The sequence below is a fragment of the Zootoca vivipara genome, chromosome 6 (assembly GCF_963506605.1).
Source record: "Zootoca vivipara chromosome 6, rZooViv1.1, whole genome shotgun sequence".
Taxonomy (NCBI): Eukaryota; Metazoa; Chordata; class Lepidosauria; order Squamata; family Lacertidae; genus Zootoca; species Zootoca vivipara.
The window spans coordinates 45486494-45508022 of record NC_083281.1 but is presented as its reverse complement, the minus strand read 5'-3'; the positions used below and the strand labels follow the sequence as shown (position 1 = coordinate 45508022).

Here is a 21529-nt window from a genome sequence, read left to right as displayed (position 1 = left end):
AAAAAAATACTTAACTAAAAGTAGAAATCATAAGAAGATTTTGAGAGATTTTTTCTGAACACTTGGTGTCAAAAGAATGTAACAAATGTTGTTGAGACATTTCGTTTAGAACCTGCTAGACAGAGCCAGACAGAGGATGGTGACGGAGAGGGGGTGTCCTGCCCCCCCCCACAAACCCTGGCTACAGCCAAGAGCAAAACTCTTTCCCCCTGGACTGCTCAGGTTCCCTCAGCTGATGGTTCCACCTGGGTGTACCTGGGGCAGCAGGTGCTGCTACACAGACACCTCACTGCAATGATGGTGGTTATGATGATGATGCCCCCAGCTCGCTGAACACCTGTGGACGTGCCTGGCAGCCACAACTTGGCTTTCCAGGCTACCCAGAGATAGACGCCCCCTTGTTTTTCTTCAGGCACTCCCCCCACTCAACATCCACAAAGGAAGAGTATGTTTAATTATGTCTGGGGTTTGTAATCCGCGCGCCCGTCCCCGACCCACTGATTTACCCCTCCGAAAGAACTAGCTGCCCGGCGGCGGCGGCGGCTTTCCCGGTTGGATTCCTGCCTGTCCCGTAGCCAAGAATGGCGAAAGCTTTCGAGGAGGCGCCCGCGTTACCTCTTGTTGCTGCTGCGCGTCGTTGTCGTCGAGGTCGCCCACGTAATACTGCTCGAGCCAGCGGCGCGCGTTCTCCGAGTGCCGGTGCGGCGGCCCGTCCAGCTCGGCGCTCACGTCGGTGCCGGCCCGCTGGAGGAGCAGCTCCGGCCCGCCCGGGTGGAGCCGCACGAAGGCCGACAGGTCGTAGACGCGGCGGGGACCCACCAGCACCAAGCACTCGCCCGCCGCGCAGCGCTGCTGTATCTCGGCGCGTTTGTGCGCGCGGGTCTGCTGTGGGGAAGGAGCCATGGCTGGGCAGCGAAATCCTCGAGGGCGGCGCCGGCGCAGCAGTTCCTCCGACGGCTTCTACAGCACTGAGCCAGGCACCTGCTCCTCTTGCTGCTGCTGCTGCCCAGGCTTCCCAAGGAGTACTTAAGCGAGAGGCGCGGACACGCCCCGTCCCCATTGGTCTCAGGGCGCCACGCAGCGCCGCGCTTGCCGCCTTACTCCCTCCCTACGCCTATCCACCATCCCACTAACCGAGGATGACGACCAAAAGCCACAAGGTTACAACATTGGGAGTGGGACCTTTCGTGGAGGAGCACCCATGATGGGCAGGGGGTGGGCGGCGGAACTTCGCGACGTTCTAAAAGAAGTTGAAACAATTTGTGCGGGGAGCGGGGAAGTTTTTCTCCACCACAACACCAGCCAACGAAGCTGATTTGGGGAAAGTTTTTTTGGAGGGAGAGAAAAGGTTTTTTTTCGGAACATAAACTATGGCACTCACTCCTGCGGAAGGCAGTTAGGGACACTAAGCTGTAGGGCTTTAAAAGAGGAGACGACAAATTCCTGGAGGAGAGGGCTACCAGTGGCTATTAACCAAGATGGTTGTGCTCTTCCTACATGGTTGGAGGCAGAAAAGCTTCTGGGTGCCAGTTGCTGGAACCATCGGTGGGGAAAGTGCTCTTGGGTCCTATTCGGGCTTTCCCCAAAGGCATCTGGTTGCTCCACCACCCACCCACCCCAGGCGGAAAAATGCCTGCAGGTCTTCCAGGACTCACAGCCAAGATGCTCTATTTCCACCCAGTTCTGGTTGCAAACATCTCATACGGATATTGTAAATTTCTGTTGGGCATGGCCATTTTTGAATACACCTTTGAAGACTTCTGTCCTTTCCCCCACCCAGCCCCAAGTCAGGTAGCCATGGTCAATGGTATTGAAAGCCACTGAGAGATCAAGGAGAATTAGCTGGGATTGGGTCATTGGGACACACTTCCCCTGTCTCTCTCTTGACACAGGACACAATACAGGGTAACCAAAGCAGTTTCTATGCCTAAATCCTGGCTGACATAGGTCTAGAAAATCTCTTACTCATTCATTTGGTCTGTGTTCAGTGAAGCGCATGGCTGATCCTGAGTGTAAAGCAAAAAGGGAGTCCTACTGGAGAAATGATCTACCCAAGAATTGAAAATCAGAGGTTTCAGTACAGTTTTGAGCCAATGTTACCATACAGCATAGGTAGGCAACGTCCGGCCCATGAGAGAATGAAGCCCACAAAGGCTGTTTATCTGGCCCACGGACTGCCCGTGAACCGAGCTGCCCACTCAATGAGCCCCCCGTGCGCTGCGCTAAACCAGTGCAGTGTGGCGCGGGGACTCGCTGAGCGGCGCCGGACATCGCGTCTGCGCATGTCCAGACGCCCAAAATTGCTTGTGCATAAGCGTGATTTCTGGCATATGCGCAGCCGCAGAAGCAGAAGCATTTTCTGGTGCTGCGGACATGCGCAGAAGCTATTTCCGGCGTCCTGGACATAGGTAGTGCGACGCTGGAAATCGCGTCTGTGCATGTCCAGACGCCAAAAATCGCTTCTGCATAAGCGTGATTTCTGGCATCTGCGCAGCTGCAGAAGTAGAAGCATTTTCCGGCGCTGCGGACATGCGCAGAAGCTATTTCTGGCGTCCTGGACATGGGCGGCGCGGTGCCGGAAATAGCTTCTGTGCATATCCGGCCCACAGACGATAGTCTGTGAGAATGCTCCGGCTACCTACCTGTAACTAGTACATAAACAAACTTACAGATAAATAGGAAATGGCTGGTTGTGCACCATCCTAGACAGTGCTTATGTTTTTAGAGAGGATGCAGGGGTACACATACCCCTAAACATTTTGTGAATCTAAGTTTGACCTCATTGAGGGGCAGTATTTCAATATGAGTAGGAAAATGAGAGTACCCCTAAACATTTTTTATGGAAAAAAGCACTGATCCTAGATAAATGGCACTGACTTGGTCTACTTTTCCAGCCAGTGAGTGTGTGTGTTGTTTTGTGGCATCATTTGTTTAATTTGATTACTATCCACCTGCAGATAAGGGTGTGTTTGTGCTGAATGTAATGCAAATGTGATATGAAGGCTAGCAATATCAACCACAACATCAACATTGATTTCAGCAAGGCCTTTGACAAGGTGCCCCTTGATATTCTAGTAAAGAAGCTGGTAAAATGTGGGCTAGACAATGCTACCATTCAGTGGATTTGTAACTGGCTTACTGACCGAACCCAAAGGGTGCTCATCAATGGCTCCTCCTCATCCTGGAGAGTAGTGACTAGTGGGGTGCCACAGGGTTCTGTCTTGGGCCCAGTCTTACTCAACATCTTTATCAATGACTTGGATGATGGGCTTGAGGGCATTCTGATCAAGTTTGCAGATGACACCAAATTGGGAGGGGTGGCTAATACCCCAGAGGACAGGATCACACTTCAAAATGACCTTAACAGATTAGACAACTGGGCCAAAGCAAACAAGATGAATTTTAACAGGGAGAAATGTAAAGTACTACACTTGGGCAAAAAAAAAAAATGAAAGGCACAAATACAGGATGGGTGACACCTGGCTTGAGAGCAGTACATGTGAAAAGGATCTAGGAGTCTTGGTAGACCACAAACTTGACACGAGTCTGTGGGGTTGATTTAGGGAAATGGCATGGCACACCCGCCGATCCTCTAGGATTAGGAAGTGTAATACTGGCAAGCCAGTACAATGAGAGGTCAGGAGGTAAAGGCATAGGTCAGTTGCACTGGATGGGGCTTGGTGGATCTGGAAAGATTGGGATAGATCTGGCTGAAGCAGGCTTGACAGGAGAAGACCAGGATGGGTCAAACTTGGGTCAGGAAAGAATCAATGGGAAACAGGTGGGGTCTTGGAAAAGTACTGAGGGTCACAAGATGGAGAGGAGGGGGATGTTTAAAGAGCAGGCATGTGACAGGTACATGATATGTGGGATGTGCAGTTCACCACTTCCTTCATGGCGGAAATTTTGGGTGTTGGCAGGAAGTAACATGTACCAAGACATTACTATGCATGAGACTACACTCCTTTAATTGGTTGGAAGCTGCATTACAAGTTAATCATTAGCTGTCAAAGTTGCTGTCAATAAATACAGGCTCCTGAGGGTTGGCCTTTTGGAACTCTACCCTGTCTCCCGTCTCGTTACTGGTTTTCCATTACTACACGAGTCAACAGTGTGATGCAGCAGCTAAAAAAGCCAATGCAATTCTGGGCTGCATTAATAGGAGTATAGCATCTAGATCAAGGGAAGCACCGTGTTTCCCCTTTTTTAAGACATCGTCTTATAACTTTTTTTCTCAAAAAAACACAGGGTGTCTTATTTTCGGTGGGGTGTCTTTTTTTTAAAAAAAAATTACCTGTCATCTAGCCCAAATTCTACCATCAAGTTACCCCAATGCAGATGCAGCACATGAGTGTCTGATGAGAGGGGAAAGAGACGGAGAAGGAGGGAGGGAGAGAAGTCCCAGAGCAACCCCCCAGCCCTCCGGATGCTGCAGTCGCCCTCCCACCCAGTCCCCTGATTTCTGCCGATCCGGAGGCCACAGCATAGCTGCCGAGTTATCCCTTTTTTAAAGGGATTTTCCCTTATGCTGAATAGGCTTCCTCACGAGAAAAGGGAAAACTTGGCAGCTATGGGCCACAGGCTCAGGCACTCCGCCCGGCCCGGCAAGGCGCTCCAAGCACTTGGCGTTGCGGAGCGCTCGGCGTGCTCCATGCTGCAGCCGCCAGTTTCGGGCGGCGGGGAGGCAGGCCTCCTTGGCCAGGCCAGGCGGATGCCGCTGGCTTAGGTGATCCGCCCGGCCCGGCAGGGCGCTCCAAGCGCTCGGCGCTCCGGAGCACTTGCTGTGCTCCACGCTGCAGCCGCCGGCTCTGGGCGGCGGGGAGGCAGGCCTCCTTGGCCGGGCCAGGCGGAGGCCGCTGGCTTAGGTGCTCTGCCCGGCCGGCGCTCCAAGTGCTCAACGCTCCAAGCGCTCGGCATTGCAGCCGCCGGTTCTGGGCAGCGGGGAGGCAGGTCTCCTCGGCGGGGCCAGGCGAAGGCTGTTGGCTCAGGCGCTCCGCCCAGCCCGACAGAGCGCTCCAAGCGCTCGGTGCTCCGGAGCACTTGGTGCGCTCCACGCTGCAGCTGCCGGTTCTGGGTGGCGGGGTGGCAGGTCTCGGCGGGGCCAGGCAGAGGCCGCTGGCTCAGGCGCTCCGCCCGGCCCGACAAAGCACTTGGTGCTGCGAAGCGTTCGGTGCACACCACGCTGCAGCTGCCGGTTTTGGGTGGCGGGGAGGCAGGTCTCCTCGGCTGGGCCAGGCGGAGACCGCTGGCTGGGGCGCTCGCCCAGCCCAGCAGGGCGCTCCAACTGTTTGGTGTTGCGGAGAGCTTGGCACGCTCCACGCTGCAGCCGCCGGTTCCGGCTCCAGGCACCGAGCCGTCAGGCCTCCTCCTGCTGCTGCTGCCACAGCCGACGTTCTGAGTCCCGCTGGCTGGCTGGGGCGTTCGGCGGTCTCGCTCCACACGGCATGGAGGTATGCCTTATTTTCGGGGTATGTCTTACATTTCGCAAATGTTTAAAAATCCTGCCATGGCTTACTTTATGATTACGTCTTAAAAAAGGGGAAACACGGTAATAGTACCACTGTATTCTGCTCTGGTCAGACCTCACCTGGAGTACTGTGTCCAGTTCTGGGCACCACAGTTCAAGAAGGATACTGACAAGCTGGAACGTGTCCAGAAGAGGGCAACCAAAATGGTCAAAGGCCTAGAAACGATGCCTTATGAGGAACGGCTTAGGGAGCTGGGTATGTTTAGCCTGGAGTAGAGAAGGTTAAGGGGTGATATGATAGCCATGTTCAAATATATAAAAGGATGTCATATAGAGGAAGGAGAAAGGTTGGATTCAATGGATTCAAACTAGAAGAAATAAGATTCCACCTAAACATTAGGAAGAACTTCCTGACAGTAAGAGCTGTTCGACAGTGGAATTTGCTGCCAAGGAGTGTGGTGGAGTCTCCTTCTTTGGAGGTCTTTAAGCGGAGGCTTGACGGCCCATGCAATGGGGATCCCTCTGCATCAGGTGCTTTTGGAGATTGTCCCCATTGCTCCGACCCATGAACTCCTTGGCAAGCTTGTATTTCACCTTTCATCCCTCCATTCAGCCGAAGATAAGCAAATATACTTCAAATTAAATTAAATTCCAAGTCCTTTCAGCATTATTCAGTTCAGTCCGTAGATAATAGAGGATGGGGAAGAATCAGCTCTAAGTTTCCTTTGTAAACCGTTTGCAAAATAGAGCTTCCCTCCCTTTTTCCTTTTTTTTATATATATAACAAACACAGAGTTCAATTTAATGTTATATTCTATAACTGCAATCCAGTTTCATCTCTTTTCACCTGTACATACATAATTTGAACTAGCATGCCAAGGGAGAGTTGCTGAATCATAAATTTAGAGAAGAAAACTTTATATAAAGAAGCTGTAGGCTCCCCTCCCCCAACACCATCTTTTACAGCGAATGAAGTCTAACTTCTTTTTCATTTTAATTTAATTTAATTAATGCATTCCTATGGGGGAAAAAAGAAATTTCAATGGATTCCTATGGGAAACCGCGATTCGCAAGATGAATTTTTCGCAAAACGAATTGACTCGCGGAACGAATTAAATTCATCCTGCGAGGCACCACTGTATACTGTACCATCTATACAAAATCTTCATGTAATTCTCTCTCAACAATATACAATCCGTAAATTTCAAATTTACTTTCCACAATTTTATCCAGTTTTCAAATTGTATATTGTGGCCTATATCTTGTGCCCATTTTATTATTACCGACTTCACTTCTTCATCTTTAGTTTCCCACTCCAAAAGGATATTATATGCCTTTTTAAAATAATTTTGAGTTTTCTTCTATCACTTCCTTTTGGAATTGGGAAACCAAATATGAAAAGCCTTTCTTATTGTACTCTTTAAAAATATCCTTCTTTTTTTGTAAATAATTTTTATTCATTTTTCCTTTTTAACAGAATAAACATAAAAAACTCATACAATATAACATATAACTAACAAAAAAAGAAGGCAAACAAACAAAACAAATCTAATTTTAAACACCCATTTTTCTGATCATTGTCTTATGGACTTCCCCTCCCCCCCCTTTCCTTTATTTCTTCATATTCTTTCAGTTTTAATTTTTCCCCAATGTTTTAAGTGACAATGCCTCAATAGGTGATAACCACCAAGGTGTCTTAGGTTCTAGTAGGTCTTTGTGTTTTCCCCACACTTTAAACAATTATCTCCTTACTTTATGACTGTGAAACCCTTTATGTATTTTTGCCTTTCCATGCCATAGATAAGCATGCCATTCAAACCTGTTGTCATGTCCTTCCAGTTCTGTTATTTCCTCCCTATCTAGCTTGGAAGAGGACTAACACCCTTGGAAGTACATTCATTTTTATAGTTGCAATTCTTCCCAATAAGGAGAGATTCATCCTATTCCAAATTTCTTTTAATTCCATGCCAATTTTTCCCCATAATTATCTCGCAAGATATTTATGTTTTTTGCTGTTATCCATACACCCAAATACTTTACTTTTTTATGTACTTCTATTCTTGTCATTTATGTTATTTCTTTCCTTTCAGATTCTTTAAGGTTTTTTTAGTAACAATTTGGCTTTAGTTATAGGTGGGTAGCCATGTTGGTCTGCCGTAGTCGAAACAAAATAAAAAAATTCCTTCCAGTAGCACCTTAGAGACCAACTAAGTTTGTCAGTGGTATGAGCTTTCGTGTGCATGCACACTTCTTCAGATACAGTACACTGAATCACCAGACCCTCATATATAGTGAGAGGCTGGGGAGGGGTATTACTCAGAAGGATGGTGGGAATGGGTGATTGGCTGATAGCTGTGGTAAACCTGTTGATGACTGCAATTGGTCTTACAAGAAAAAGCAAAAAGAGAGAGAGCTAAAAATAGCTTTATCGTGTATAATGAGATAAGAACCCAATGTCTCTAGCAAGGGCTTGTTCTTTTTCTCTCTCCGTAACATCCTTATATAAAAAATCTTAACATGCAAAAGGATGTTGGAGGGTAGGAATAATGCCCCACATTTTCCCTACCTTATCCTTCAGGCCATGCATGCTTGTGCAAAACGAACTTTTTGGCGTTATTGTACTTTGGGCAGACATATAGATTTTCCACTGTGAGTCTATGTCAGACGCCCCAGTTTTATTTCTTGAGAACCTCACCCTGGTGGGTCTGTGCCACATCTAAGCAGCCCAATCAATTCCTCCGTTCACCAATTATTTACTTAGTTTATTCATTTATTTCATAAATGCACTGCTGGGTTGTAAAAACAACCACTACCACCACCTCCTCAAAGCAGTTTACAATTAAAAAAACAATAAAATTGAGAAAGATTAACAACCACTGTATAAAGCATACAAAAGCAGATTAAAATTACCTCAACTTTCTAAGCATCTGGGTAGGCGCCAAGTTTTTAGCAGGTGCTGAAAAAGGCACACCTGGAGGTACCTGATTGGTCTTAATCAGCAGAGATTTCCAAAGTCTAGGTGCTGTCACACTAAAAGTGGTCTTACAGATAGGGTTTACATGCAAATAGTTACACCTTGAACCTGGACCAGTAGCAAATTGAAAGCCAGTGCAGATCTCTGAGCACAGGTGTTCTATGCTGACAAGAGCTCACTCCTGTAAGCAACCATTGCTGCAGCATTCTGCACTAACTGCACCTTCCAGTTCAAGTGCAAGCAAAGCCCCACACAGAGCGCATTTTAGTAATCCAGTCTTGAAGCAACCAATGCATGAACTACTGTGGCAAGCCTTTCCCAGTCCAGGTTTACCCCCAAAAATGAAACAATGAATAACAACAGTTTAAACCATTCAAAATATTAAAATCAGCAATAAACTTAAAGCAGATATAAACAAGCATCAATGTTTTAAATATCCAGGTACGTTTCCAAGCACAATTCAAAGTGTTGGTGCTGACCTTTAAAGCCCTAAATGACCCTGGTCCTGTATACCTGAAGGAGCGTCTCCACCCCTATCGTTCAGTCTGGACACTGAGATCCAGCGCTGAGGGCCTTCTGGCAGTTCCCTCATTGCGAGAACTAAGGTTACAGAGAAACAGACAGAGGGCCTTCTCGGTAGTGGCGCCTGCCCTGTGGAATGCCCTCCCATCAGATGTCAAGGAAATAAGCAGCTATCCTATTTTTAAAAGACATCTGAAGGCAGCCCTGTTTAGGGAAGTTTTTAATATTTAATGCTGTATTGTTTTTAACACTCGATTGGGAGCCGCCCAGAGTGGCTAGGGAAACTCAGCCAGATGGGTGGGGTATAAATAAATTGTTGTTGTTGTTGTTGTTGTTGTTGTTAGCTTGGGAAGGGTGCCTAGAGGTTTGCTTGGCCTCTGTGAGAGAAAATCATTACAAGAAGACCTTTAAACAAAGGCTTTGCTGCAGATTTAATTATTTGTTTTTAAAAAACTTGAGGGGGAGAGGAAATTTGGAGACGGCCTTCCTTCCCCAGCTGCAAGCCTAGGGATGAACTAGATGGTGTGACCGAGCTCCTATGGCTATTTATTGCAGCAGCCCTGGCTATAAACTCTGCAAGCGGATAGTGCCTCTGGGAGGCACCTCTCTTTGGGGCAGGAGGGTGGCTGGCAGCTCAGAGACCAGGGACGGCAGTGGTGGCTGCCCAGAGGCCTCCCAAGGAGATGGGAGTGGAGAGGAGGCTGAGGGAACACTCCATAAGGGAGCACCCCTGCAGGCAAGGGGTGACATAACGGGGCTCCTGAGCCCCACAGGGGTGCTGCAGAAAGAATGTAATTGCTCAAGGGAGCCGTGGACTCAAAAAGGTTGAAAGTTTCTGTCCTATGGCCTCAAACACCTTCTTCACAACTTCCGGTCTGTTGCCATTTGCCAACCGGCGGGGGAATCCTCGGTCTCCGAGGCACTTAGCGACCTGGGGGGGGAGAGTTGTGAGAGCACCGCGACCCCCCCCCCCCGGAGAACCCCTGGATTGAGCGTTCCGGGGACATGGGTACCCAGCTGAGCCCCGCAGAGTCCCGTTCGCTGCCCGGGAAGCTCCTTTTGAGGAGCGCCAAGAGCAGGCTGAGCAGGGGGGGGGGGGCTTGGGTAGACTGCTACATAAAGCTCTGTGCCGGTGACAGTTGAGCGTCAGATACCTCCAAGTAAAGATTGGACTTGTAAGTAAAAATTTTGGGGGGGATTAACAATTGGAGAAGATTTGGTCCTGGGAGGGGAATCTAAAAAAGGAAACGGAGGTCGTGTGTCCCCCCCACCGAGATACACAAGCAGTTACAAAACCTGCAGCTAAGATGCTGAAACGGGACTTTGAAATCCGCTAAAAAATCATGTTGGACCCCTTCCCTGTGGGGCAGAGCCAAGGGAAGGAGATTGGACTCTGTGGATCTCTGCAAAAAATCTAAATTTGGAACGAGCCCTTCGGCAACCTGGGGGCAAGAGCCTGGAAACAAAGACCAGCCGCCATTGTGATGTCACTGGTTAGGAAGTTATCTATCAAGAAGAACTCTTCAACTTTTGAATTAGGTGTAGAAATAGCGGGATTTGTGTTGTGAAAGACTTTGGAAGTAAAAAGTGAAGTTGGATTTTACAGGATAAATAAAGGACCAAGTATAATTAAAAGGATTGAAGGTAGCCTGGGAAAGAACAGTGCACCGTCTTTGGAAATAACAGCATATGCCTTCCACTGTAATTTGAGAACACAAAGGAACTGGACAGACAAAACAATGAGTCCCCAACTGGACAAAGACCGTATGCAACATCTGTTAGAACAAGTTCAAGAGTGGGTGGAGGATGTGCAGGAATATAGAAGACAGACACAAAGTTTTAAAGAAGTGATACAACTGTTTCCCCTAAAGGATAATTTGGAATTACAAGATGAGATTCAAGATGAACCGAAAAATGTGAAGCCTGAGCAATTTGTGAGGGAAGCTGCAAAGGACATTGATTTTATTCAGAAGGCTCCAGTCCAAGAAAAGACTCAGGATGCTGGCCTCTCAGTGGGAGAGGGAGTCCAGATTCTGGTCAAGGCCAATCAGACAATGACAACAGATCAGAACAAGATTTGGCTTTGGGGGGACAAGAAGAAGAAAGCTGGGAAAGGTATTTGGGGACAGAGATTGGAACAACAGAAGGAGAGGTGGAGAGAGGGAGGTAGTATGGAGTGGGCAAGAGATGGAGTGGGGTGAAAAATATAAGGAATTATAAACATGGGATGGATTAAATGGTATGAAAAATGGATTGTTATAAGGAGCTGGCCGGGGTTTACAGGGAATTGCCAACCAGGGGAAGGAGGAGGGTGTTAAAAAATATGGGTAATAGATGAAGAGTGAGGTCATTAGATAAATAATTGGGAATATTTTTAAGGGAATCTATAGGCTAAGGGGTTTTATATATTGAATATTTTTAAGGGAATTTTAAATTTTATAGGATTTGAAATTAATTAATTATGTGATAATTTAGATTGTATTATAAGAGGAATTTATTAAATGGGGGAAATTGTTGAAGTTGGGATTAAAATGGACTCGGGAAGGGAGGGATGGGGAAGTCGAAGTTGTGTTAAGGAATATTAGATAAGATTGAATTTATTTATTTTTTGCCTTTCTTTATTTTTTATTTATTTTTTATTTTTCTTGTTTTTTCTAGGTTAATTGTTTATGTTATGATGATATGATGTTTAAGTTGAAAATCTTCAATAAAAATTATTTTAAAAAAACACAAAAACAAACACCTCCTTCACAAGGAGAGAAGGTATGGGGAGGGAGTTCTCTGCCATCTTTAATTACAGGCATAAAAAGGATTAACAAAAAAGAAGGCCCTGAATAGAAGTTACTTCACCAGCCCAGGGGTAGCATAAGAAAAATAATAAATACCTTTTCAGGCCACTGCCTTCTTGGTTCCAAAAACTCGTCCCTAGTCCATGCTATGCCATGCCATATCATACTATAAAAAGCATTCTGCAGACCGGCAGGTTGCATGACCAACTAGCGAAGATAAACAGAATAAGATTGAAAGTGCTAACAATTAATTGCACATTTATTCAAATTCTGATTAATTCAACAAAATAGGTGCACTTGATCTGCTTTTCAATGTCTGGTAGTCATTTATACCTCCAGTCATTTATAATCCCCCGCCTCCTCCTTGCCTTTTGCCCCCTTCCCCCAACAATTGCCTGAACAATTCACACACACACACTGAGCAAACAATGAACTTCAGTGCTCTGTACTGCAATAGCAGAGAGGGGTATAGGAAACTGTGTCTGTGGGCTGTATTCCATGCTACCTAAGAGATTGCCTTAGCCCATACGTGCCCATCTGACCACTTTGATTGACAGAACTGGCACTACTACAGATGCCACATAATACCTGCACCACATCTGTAAACATGATCATTTAGTGTGGAAACAGTTGATATCAGGCAGACACCTTCACTGTATTCTTTTTGACATCTGCTGAAGAAATTCTTATTTAGTCAAGCCTATCCAGTGAAATTAATGGGCACGACTAATTTAGGCACAATCATTTCAACCAGTGATTAAGTACTGGGAGTAACAATAGGTGTGAAAATTTTATTCCTCTGACCTTTATGTTTGCTTTTATGGGATGCTTTGTTTGCTGTATTTAAAAAAAATTTTAAGTACTGGGAGTACTTAGAGCTTTATGCTGATGACAATGTAGTGTGTGCACTCAGAGGATGACCTTGAAACCATCCTAAATATTTTTGCAGAAGCTTATGGAAAGCTTGGTCTATCACTCAATATCCAAAGAACCAAACTGCTGCACCAACAAGCACAAAACAACCCCTCTGCAGCACCACAAATCCAACTTGATGGTGTAAAGTTGAAAAGTGCTGATCACATTCCTACCTGGGCGGTTATCTTTCCACAAGGGCTGACATCAATGTCGAAATCCAGCATCGCCTGAGCTCTGCGAGTGCATCTTTCTCCTGATTGAAGCGCAGAGTGTTTGAGGACCGGGACATTCGCAGGGAGACCAAAATGCTTGTTTACAAAGCTATTGTACTACCAACTTTACTGTATGCTTGTGAAACATGGACCACTTATAAATGCCATCTCCAGCTTCTCGAAAGATTCCATCAACCGTGTCTCCGAAAAATTCTACACATCACTCGGGAAAACAGGCAAACTAATGTTCAGTGTACTGAAAGAAGCAAAGATCACCAGTGTTGAAGCAAGGATTCTTCAACATCAACTTCGTTGGACTGGTCATGTTGTGCGGATGCCTGGTGATCATCTTCCAGAGCAACTACTCTATTCCCAATTTAAGACAACAAAAGCAGTGGACAACAAAAGAGGTTTAAAGACTCTCTCAAGGCAAATCTTTTTTTAAAAAAAGTACTGTAGTATAAACACCGACAACTAGGAAACACTGGCCTGTGAGCGCTCCAGTTGGAGAACAGCCTTTACCAAAGGTGTCATGGACTTTGAAGAAGCACAAACTCAGGGCAAAAAGGAGAAACTAGCTAAGAGAAAGGCATGTTTGACAAACCCTCACTGTGATCAACTCCTGCCCAGTAGCCTATGGATGTGTGGATCCAGAATTGGCCTCCACAGTCACTTACGGACCCACTATTAAAACCATGTTCATGGAAGACAATCTTACTCAGCCGTGAGTGATAGCCAAAGATGACACCTAATGAGAACTTTAACAATACACCCTGGAGTGATTATTTACTGTTGTGCAGTAGAATTTCCCAAAAACATTATGAAATTTAAAGGCTGACAAACCTGATTTCTTCATCAAAATCCTGTGGGTGATCAGAAGGGGAAAGCAGAACTGCCTGGTAGAATTTGTGTCTGCTTTGCCTGGGCAAAACCATCGTCTGAGGCCACATCAAAAATGTTGCCGTCTGCACCTGCTTCACTTCTATCTGGGCCAGGAACAAGAACAGGAGAAATCAGAGAGGGGTTCAAATCTAGCTGCCCACATGACATGCTAGTTTTCTTGGTGTAGGGAAATACAGGGTTGCACCCAATGTCTGTCATACTCAGAGCCATTGAAATAAAAGGATATAAAGAAGTGTGCATGCACACGAAAGCTCATACCAATGACAAACTTAGTTGGTCTCTAAGGTGCTGCTGGAAGGATTTTTTTTATTATGGTCTCATCAATTAGGCAGCTAATATTTGACCCCCCTTTTTCCTGTGCCTATTTATGTATATTTGGACTTGAGGGATAAATGAATCCTTCAATTTTAAGCTCTCACATTTCTTTTTCACCAATGTATGCATTTTTCTGCATCACAAAATTTGGAGAGCTGTGAATTTTGAAGGACAGCTGTGTTTCAGATCATTTGCTGGCATGAGAAGAGTGGATTAAACTAAACTAAAAATAAAAAATAAAAAAGGCTTTCCTCCTCCCATTCGTGAGGAGTCTCCCCTCCCAATGGAGGATCTCTCTCCATGCACCCAGTCAAGTGGTCTGTAGTCAGTAGATGTCACACAATAAGGCTGCACTCCTAACACCCACTTACCTGAGAATATACCCATTGCATTCAAGAGGACTTACAGAAAACAGAAACAGGTATAGGTTTGTGCTGAAAAACCTGCTAGTCTTCAAGGCACCATAAAAGTTCCCATAAAAAGTCATGCGCCTCTTACAAATTCTCATCTCACCTGTCTTGTAAAGTTCTTGTGAAATGGGCTTCAAAATGACAGAAGAAATTTCTGTTTGATTTCATCTTTTTGTCCATTGATATTGTTTTCATCCTGAAGTTGATGTGTGGGGTTTTTTTTGGGGGGGGAGAGAGAGATTTCTGTTTCTCTTGAGATTTTGCCACATGTCATTCAAATATACGTGTGTGTGTGTGTGTGTGTGTGTGTGTGTGTGTATCTGCGTGCATGTACATAAATCTCCCTTCTCTTTATGGGCATGCATTTCTTTTCCTGGATACTGATCACCTGATGCTCCACCTTCAGACACACCACTCTGCCTGACATCCTGATGATGGAGGAAATCTGCCACCACAGCATTTGTTGGCACAGTGAATGTGTACCACAATTAACTACACAATGGCATAGGTCCCTTCCTGGGGCTCTTCTTCCTCGGTCACAAGCCCCTCCACTGACACTTTCTGTCCTCAGCTGTATCTGTTGCCAGTCCCTGTGAAAATTAAATAAATACTGCCCCCACCCTGAGTGCACAACAAAACAGAAGGGACGCTTTGCAAGGTAGCTCTTTCTGCATCCAGTCGATTGCCAAAGGCAAGGCCCTTTTCACCCAAGTTGCAGTGTGAGGTGGGACATGGCATGGATGATATTCACAGCCGCTGGTGGGCACGGCTGGCTTTGCATTGCCAGAGAATATAAAATACCTGCAAGGTTTCCCTGAGAAACATATTTATCATTATTCTTAAATACTGATGCTCTCTCAAGAGCGCATCAGGAACTCTATGGTGCTTAGAAATGTCCAAGAGATTTATTATCTGAAGCAGCTTTCCGCAACATGGTGCCCACCAGAAGTTTTGGACTGCAACTCCCAGCAACTCCATGAGCACAAAAGCACTCTCGCCTCCTCTGGATTCTAGCAAACTGGTATTTGCTAGCATTATTGCCTTCAACTGTGGAAGCAGAGCATGGCCATCGTGGCTAGTAGTCCTCAATAGCCTTCTCCATGAATTTGTCTAACCCAGGCATCCCCAAACTCTGCCCTCCAGCTGTTTTGGGACTACAATTCCCATCATTCCCTGACCACTGGTCCTGTTAGCTAGGGATGATGGGAGTTGCATAGCTGCCAAGTTATCCCCTTTTTAAAGGGATTTTCCCTTATGCTGAATAGGCTTCCTCGCGAGAAAAGGGAAAACTTGGCAGCTATGGAGTTGTAGTTTCAAAACATCTGGAGGTCTGAGTTTGGGGGTGCCTGGTCTAACCCTATTTTAATGCCATCCAAGGTGGTGGCCATCACTTAAGGTAGCTGTAAGCCTTATTCTTATTTAGCTTGCTTCCAGATGGGGAGTTATGGTGGAATGGGCACTACTCATGCATGCAAGTCTCTCTCTCTTTTAAAATAAAAAAGCTGCATTCACACAGAGGCATCAAAACACCCCGCCTCCCACCCACTCACACCAATTTTATCCAGATTTATCCCTTTCTGGGGGAAATCCCACACCCTCCAACATTCCTCAGATGAAAACAGAGAGATTTCTCACTCCCCGCCCCCAACTGACCCTCCTCAAGCCCTCACTCTTTTGTCAACCCACACCCAGCAAGGACGGATGAATGCCACCACTTCACCAATGGGACACAGCACACATGCCCTTCATTGTCCTGAAAAAGCCTCTTAATTCTGATTTTATTCTATTCTTTGGTTGATTTACAAAAAGAAAAACAAACACCAATAAACAGTTTTTGGAAAGGGGCAAGATTAGATGCAGACACACAAAGGTTTTGTGTTTCTTTTAAATCAGGACTCCTTGAACCCTGCCCCGCTTTCCGTCCAGGGTGGACCTGGCCTCTGCCTGCCCCTCAGAGCTGGCGCATCATGCGAGGCTGGGCCTTGGCAGCGGCAGCCTCTCCTCCTCTTCATCCGCTCTCCAGCAGCCACTACAAACTGCCCAAAGGCAGGAGAGGCCAAGGAGAGGCAACAGGATGTTCCCTTCGCAGCTGCCACTGTGGCGCTGGTGAAGAAAATAGGGACATTCCGGGATCAAATCAGAAGCCAGGATGGCTTGTAAATCTGGGAATGTGCCCGGAAAATAGGGACACTTGGGAGAGAGTATGAAACGCAGTCTGTCCATTACCAATAATCCATTTACATATTAAGCACCCATCTAGAAGCATCCTTATGCTTTGTGTCCTATTTGGTGTCCTATGTTATTGCTGCTTTTGTTATCAATTTCTGCTGGCTTTTAATTCCTGCATCTTGTTAGCTGCTTTGGGGGACTAATGGCTGAACAATGACAAGTACTGGTGCCCTTGTGTTGCTGTTGTTGCTTTGTGCTAATGGTCCAATGTGGCTATCTATGTTTGATCTCTGAGCCTCAGAGTGTTTTGTCTTGTTTTCATTTTGGCTCAGCAGTATAAATGCCGTAAGCCCAACTCACGACCCTTATTTGCAGAAGCCCTACTTTTCTTGCTGCCGCTCTTCCTAGGCCCAACTCTCTCTTTGTGAGAGCACAATGGCGGCCAATAATTAATTGATTGCTTTTCTTGGCTGCCTCCGCCCTCTGGGTAAGATGAGCCAGCAGAGGCAGGCACAGGCACTGCTTAGAGAAACTTGACCAGGGATGAGGTCACTGGAACGGGGCAAGGGGGTGGGCAGCAGGCACAGCTCAGCCTGTATCCTTTGGTTTCCGGCACAGCACTGGTGCATCCCTATAAAGCTGGCGAGTGACGGGTCTCTCAAGGGCTGAGCGGCTAATCAACCTCACAGACACCTCTTGGGACCACCTCTTCTGCTTCGGAAGACATATGGCCACTTTTGTCCCGGTAAGAAACAATCCGGCCGTGCCCATTGATTTACTTACTCCATTTGTGGACCCTCTTTCTCCCCAGAATGGTATCTGCAGCAAGCGTTGCTAGATAATCTATAAGCGTTGCTTATAATCTAAAATGTTGCTAAGGTGCAAGATGATCAAAGAACTCAGCTAGTACATAGAATCCCGGGATTGTACTGCTGGAAGGGACCCCAAGGCTCATCTAGTCCAACCCCCTGCAGTACAAGAACCACAGCTAAACTGATCACCAGCATGTTTTATATAAGGAGAGAAGGGCATCCGTGGGAATGTGTCTCAATTTGAAGACATCTCTTACACTGCCTCCCCCGGGAGGCAGTGATGGCCACCAACCTAGATGGCTTTAAAAGATTATTAGATAAATTCATGGAGGAGAAGGCTATTGACTGCTAGCCGTGATAGTCACACCCTGCCTGCACAGCTGGAGGCAGCAATGCTTCTGAATACCAGTTGCTGGAAACGTAGGAGAAGAGAGGGCTCTTGTGCTCTTGCAGATTTCCCACAGGCACCTGGTTGTCTGCTGTAACAACAGGATGCTGGACCAGAGGGGCCATTGGCCTCATCCAGCACATTTTAAAGATGTTCTTAAAATGGTACGGCAATACTGAAAGTTGTTGTTGTTGTTTAGTCGTTTAGTCGTGTCTGACTCTTCATGACCCCATGAACCATAGCACGCCAGGCACTCCTGTCTTGCACTGCCTCCCGCAGTTCGGTCAAACTCATGTTTGTAGCTTCGAGAACACTGTCCAAGCATCTCGTCCTCTGTTGTCCCCTTTTCCTAGTGCCCTCAATCTTTCCCAACATCAGGGTCTTTTCCAGGGAGTCTTCTCTTCTCATGAGGTGGCCAAAGTATTGGAGCCTCAGCTTCACGATCTGTCCTTCCAGTGAGCACTCAGGGCTGATTTCCTTAAGAATGGATAGGTTTGATCTTCTTGCAGTCCATGGGACTCTCAAGAGTCTCCTCCAGCACCATACTGAAAGTAAAGGATGCTAACCAACAGGACCCGGCAGAGAAGACTGCAAAAAGATTCTAGCTGAAACTTGACATGAGTCAACAAAACTTGACATGAGTCAACAGTGTGATGCAGCAGCTAAAAAAGCCAATGCAATTCTGGGCTGCATCAATAGGAGTATAGCATCTAGATCAAGGGAAGTAATAGTACCACTGTATTCTGTAATGGGACCCAGGTGGCGCTGTGGTTAAACCACTGAGCCTAGGGCTTGCTGATCAGAAGGTCAGCGGTTCGAATTCCTGTGACGGGGTGAGCTCCCGTTGCTTGGTCCCAGCTCCTGCCAACCTAGCAGTTCGAAAGCACGTCAAAATGCAAGTAGATAAATAGGAACCGCTACAGCAGGAAGGTAAACGGCGTTTCCATGTGCTGCTCTGGTTTGCCAGAAGCGGCTTTGTCATGCTGGCCACATGACCTGGAAGCTATACGCCGGCTCCCTCGGCCAATAATGCGAGATGAGCGTGCAACCCCAGAGTCGGTCACGACTGGACCTAACGGTCAGGGGTCCCTTTACCTTTATTCTGCTCTGGTCAGACCTCACCTGGAGTACTGTGTCCAGTTCTGGGCACCACAGTTCAAGAAGGATACTGACAAGCTGGAACGTGTCCAGAGGAGGGCAACCAAAATGGCCAAAGGCCTGGAAACAATGCCTTATGAGGAACGGCTTAGGGAGCTGGGTATGTTTAGCCTGGAGAAGAGAAGGTTAAGGGGTGATATGATAGCCATGTTCAAATATATAAAAGGATGTCATATAGAGGAGGGAGAAAGGTTGTTTTCTGCTGCTCCAAAGAAGTGGACATGGAGCAATGGATTCAAACTACAAGAAAGAAGATTCCACCTAAACATTAGGAAGAACTTCCTGACAGTAAGAGCTGCTCGGCAGTGGAATTTGCTGCCAAGAAGTGTGGTGGGGTCTCCATCTTTGGAGGTCTTTAAGCTTGAGGGCCATATGTCAGGAATGCTTTGATGGTGTTTCTGGGGCAGCCTCTCGACTGGGGCTAACCTGCTTTGCCTTTCTCCCCTCCTTGCCCCCTCAGTACGCCTCCTGCTATGGGAACAAGCAAGCGGTGCAGCTCCTGGGCCGAAACAGCTACTTCTCCCTCTTTGCCAACCCGCCTTGCCTGATCAGCCAGCGGCAGCGGCTGGCATGCCAGGCCCCTGAAATGACTCTGCGACAGATCAGCAAGCTGATCCGCGTCCTAAGGAAGCTGAATCTCCGGGACGCCAAGGGGAACAAACTGCCTGAAGCACAGAGGTGAGCAAACTGGGGCAGGGGGGAAACAAAGATGGCTGCCACAGCCCGTTAGGGAACTGGGGCATGGGAAAATCTCTGTAGGCTGAAATACCAGTGTGATCCAATGGTGAAGAGTGTCAGGCGAGGACCTGGGAGACCAGGGTTTGAATCCCCACACGGTCATGAAGCTCACTGGGTGACCTGGGTGTGTGTGTCAGTCACTGTCTCTCAGCCTTGCCCACCTCACAGGGTTGTTGTGGGGGATTGAATGGGAAGAGAACCATGTAGGCCCCCTTGAGCTCCTTGGAGAAAAAGGTGTACAAATTAAATTGATTAATCCATTGAGAACAGGCCACCAAGTCAGATGGCATAATTCCGGGGGAAATGGGAAGTCCCTTGGGGGGGGGAACTGTCCTACCCCATACCCTCAAGGCAGCAGGCATTGGAGCAGCCTTGGTCCCGTCCCTTCTCTCAGCCTTCCTAAATGAAGCTCTTTCTCCCTCACTCCTTACAAGGGAGCAGCTGGAAAAGCCGATTCATTCATTCATAGCGGGGGGGGGGGGAGGTAGTAACCTTCCGACATCCCAGGCAGTCTGCTGTTTAAAGGTTCTACCCAGGTTCAATCTCGGTTCTAGATCTGTCCTGAGTAAGCAGCTACTCTAGAGCTGGGAAAGGGGGCTGAGAATCTCATAGAGGGGAAAAAACCATATTTTCCTAGGGTGGCTGTGTGTTGCACTTTACGAATGATAGCCCTCTGTTTGAAGGTATCCTCTATCTCAGTGACTCCCACAATGTTTGGGTGGCCCTACCCTATGAAAACCCTTGTTCAGAAGAGCAGTTTGCACAACCTACAATTACTTGCATATTTATTCAAAATCAAATTAAAACTGTTTAATTGTCATTAAGTCGCCAAACTAATGAACTTGATGCCATGATCAATGTACACCTCCACCACACCCCTGCCTCTTAGGGTCCTCCTAGGTAATCCCTGCACCCCCCACAAGGGGGAGCACCGCCCACTTTGGGACCCACTGCTCTGTCTGAGGGGCCCACCGGGTGGTCTAGTTTTCCATCTTAAAATACACCTTCAGCTTATTGGCCCCCATTCAGCTCTTGGCCTGGAATCTGAATGGGGAAATGGAGCTGGGTGGCACCAACAGACTGCCATAACTGCGCACTTTCTGATTCAGTTCAGTCCAGCCCCCAAACTCCCTACCCTCCAACCCCCCAACCCCCCAGATCCAGGAAAAAAAATCTGCAGCAGGCCTAGGCTTCTTCAGCCCTAGCATGGAGCCATTTCATAAACTGCTGAAGAAACCAACCTGATAGCAGTGACTGAAGACATCTCACAGCACAGAAGACAGAAAGAAGCAACAAAAAGAAAAAGAAAGGTGGTGTTTGGAATTAAGTTCAGCCAGGGAGCTCATTATAGGGGACATTGAAGTATCCATATAGGGGAGAAACTGCTTAAATGCTTGGACAACTCCTTAAAATGCTAGGAAAACTACTCACTCTGTGGGGGGGGGGAGAGAGAGAACGAGCTACTGGTGTGCATTTTATGTTGTTTTTACACTTGTTTTTCAAGGTTTGCTTCTGTATTTTATTTGTTTATTTGCATTTATATCCTACTGTTTCCTCCTAAAGGCTCAAAGGGGTATACTTACTTTTCTTCTCCATTTTCTCCTCACAACTGCCCTGTGAGGTAGTTTAGGCTGAGAGGCAGGACTGCCCCGAGGGCACCCAGTGGGCTTTGTGGCCAAGCAAGGATTTGAACCCTGGTCTCTCAGGTCCTTGTTGCTTTGAGTTCACCTTTATGGGGAAAAGGCGGTTGTTTTATT

General features: G+C 46.9%; 1 protein-coding gene across 1 annotated transcript in view; it reads right to left on the bottom strand.

Moving 5' to 3' along the window:
- The window catches only part of FA2H (fatty acid 2-hydroxylase), an 80643-nt gene extending 79633 nt beyond the window's left edge, over positions 1-1010 (bottom strand). Inside the window, exon 1 of the mRNA XM_035117884.2 lies at positions 616-1010. Within this exon, the coding sequence (XP_034973775.2) occupies positions 616-903 (288 nt within the window). The 5' untranslated portion in view covers positions 904-1010. The remainder of the gene's footprint in view (positions 1-615) is intronic.
- Between the last annotated feature and the right edge of the window lie 20519 nt (positions 1011-21529).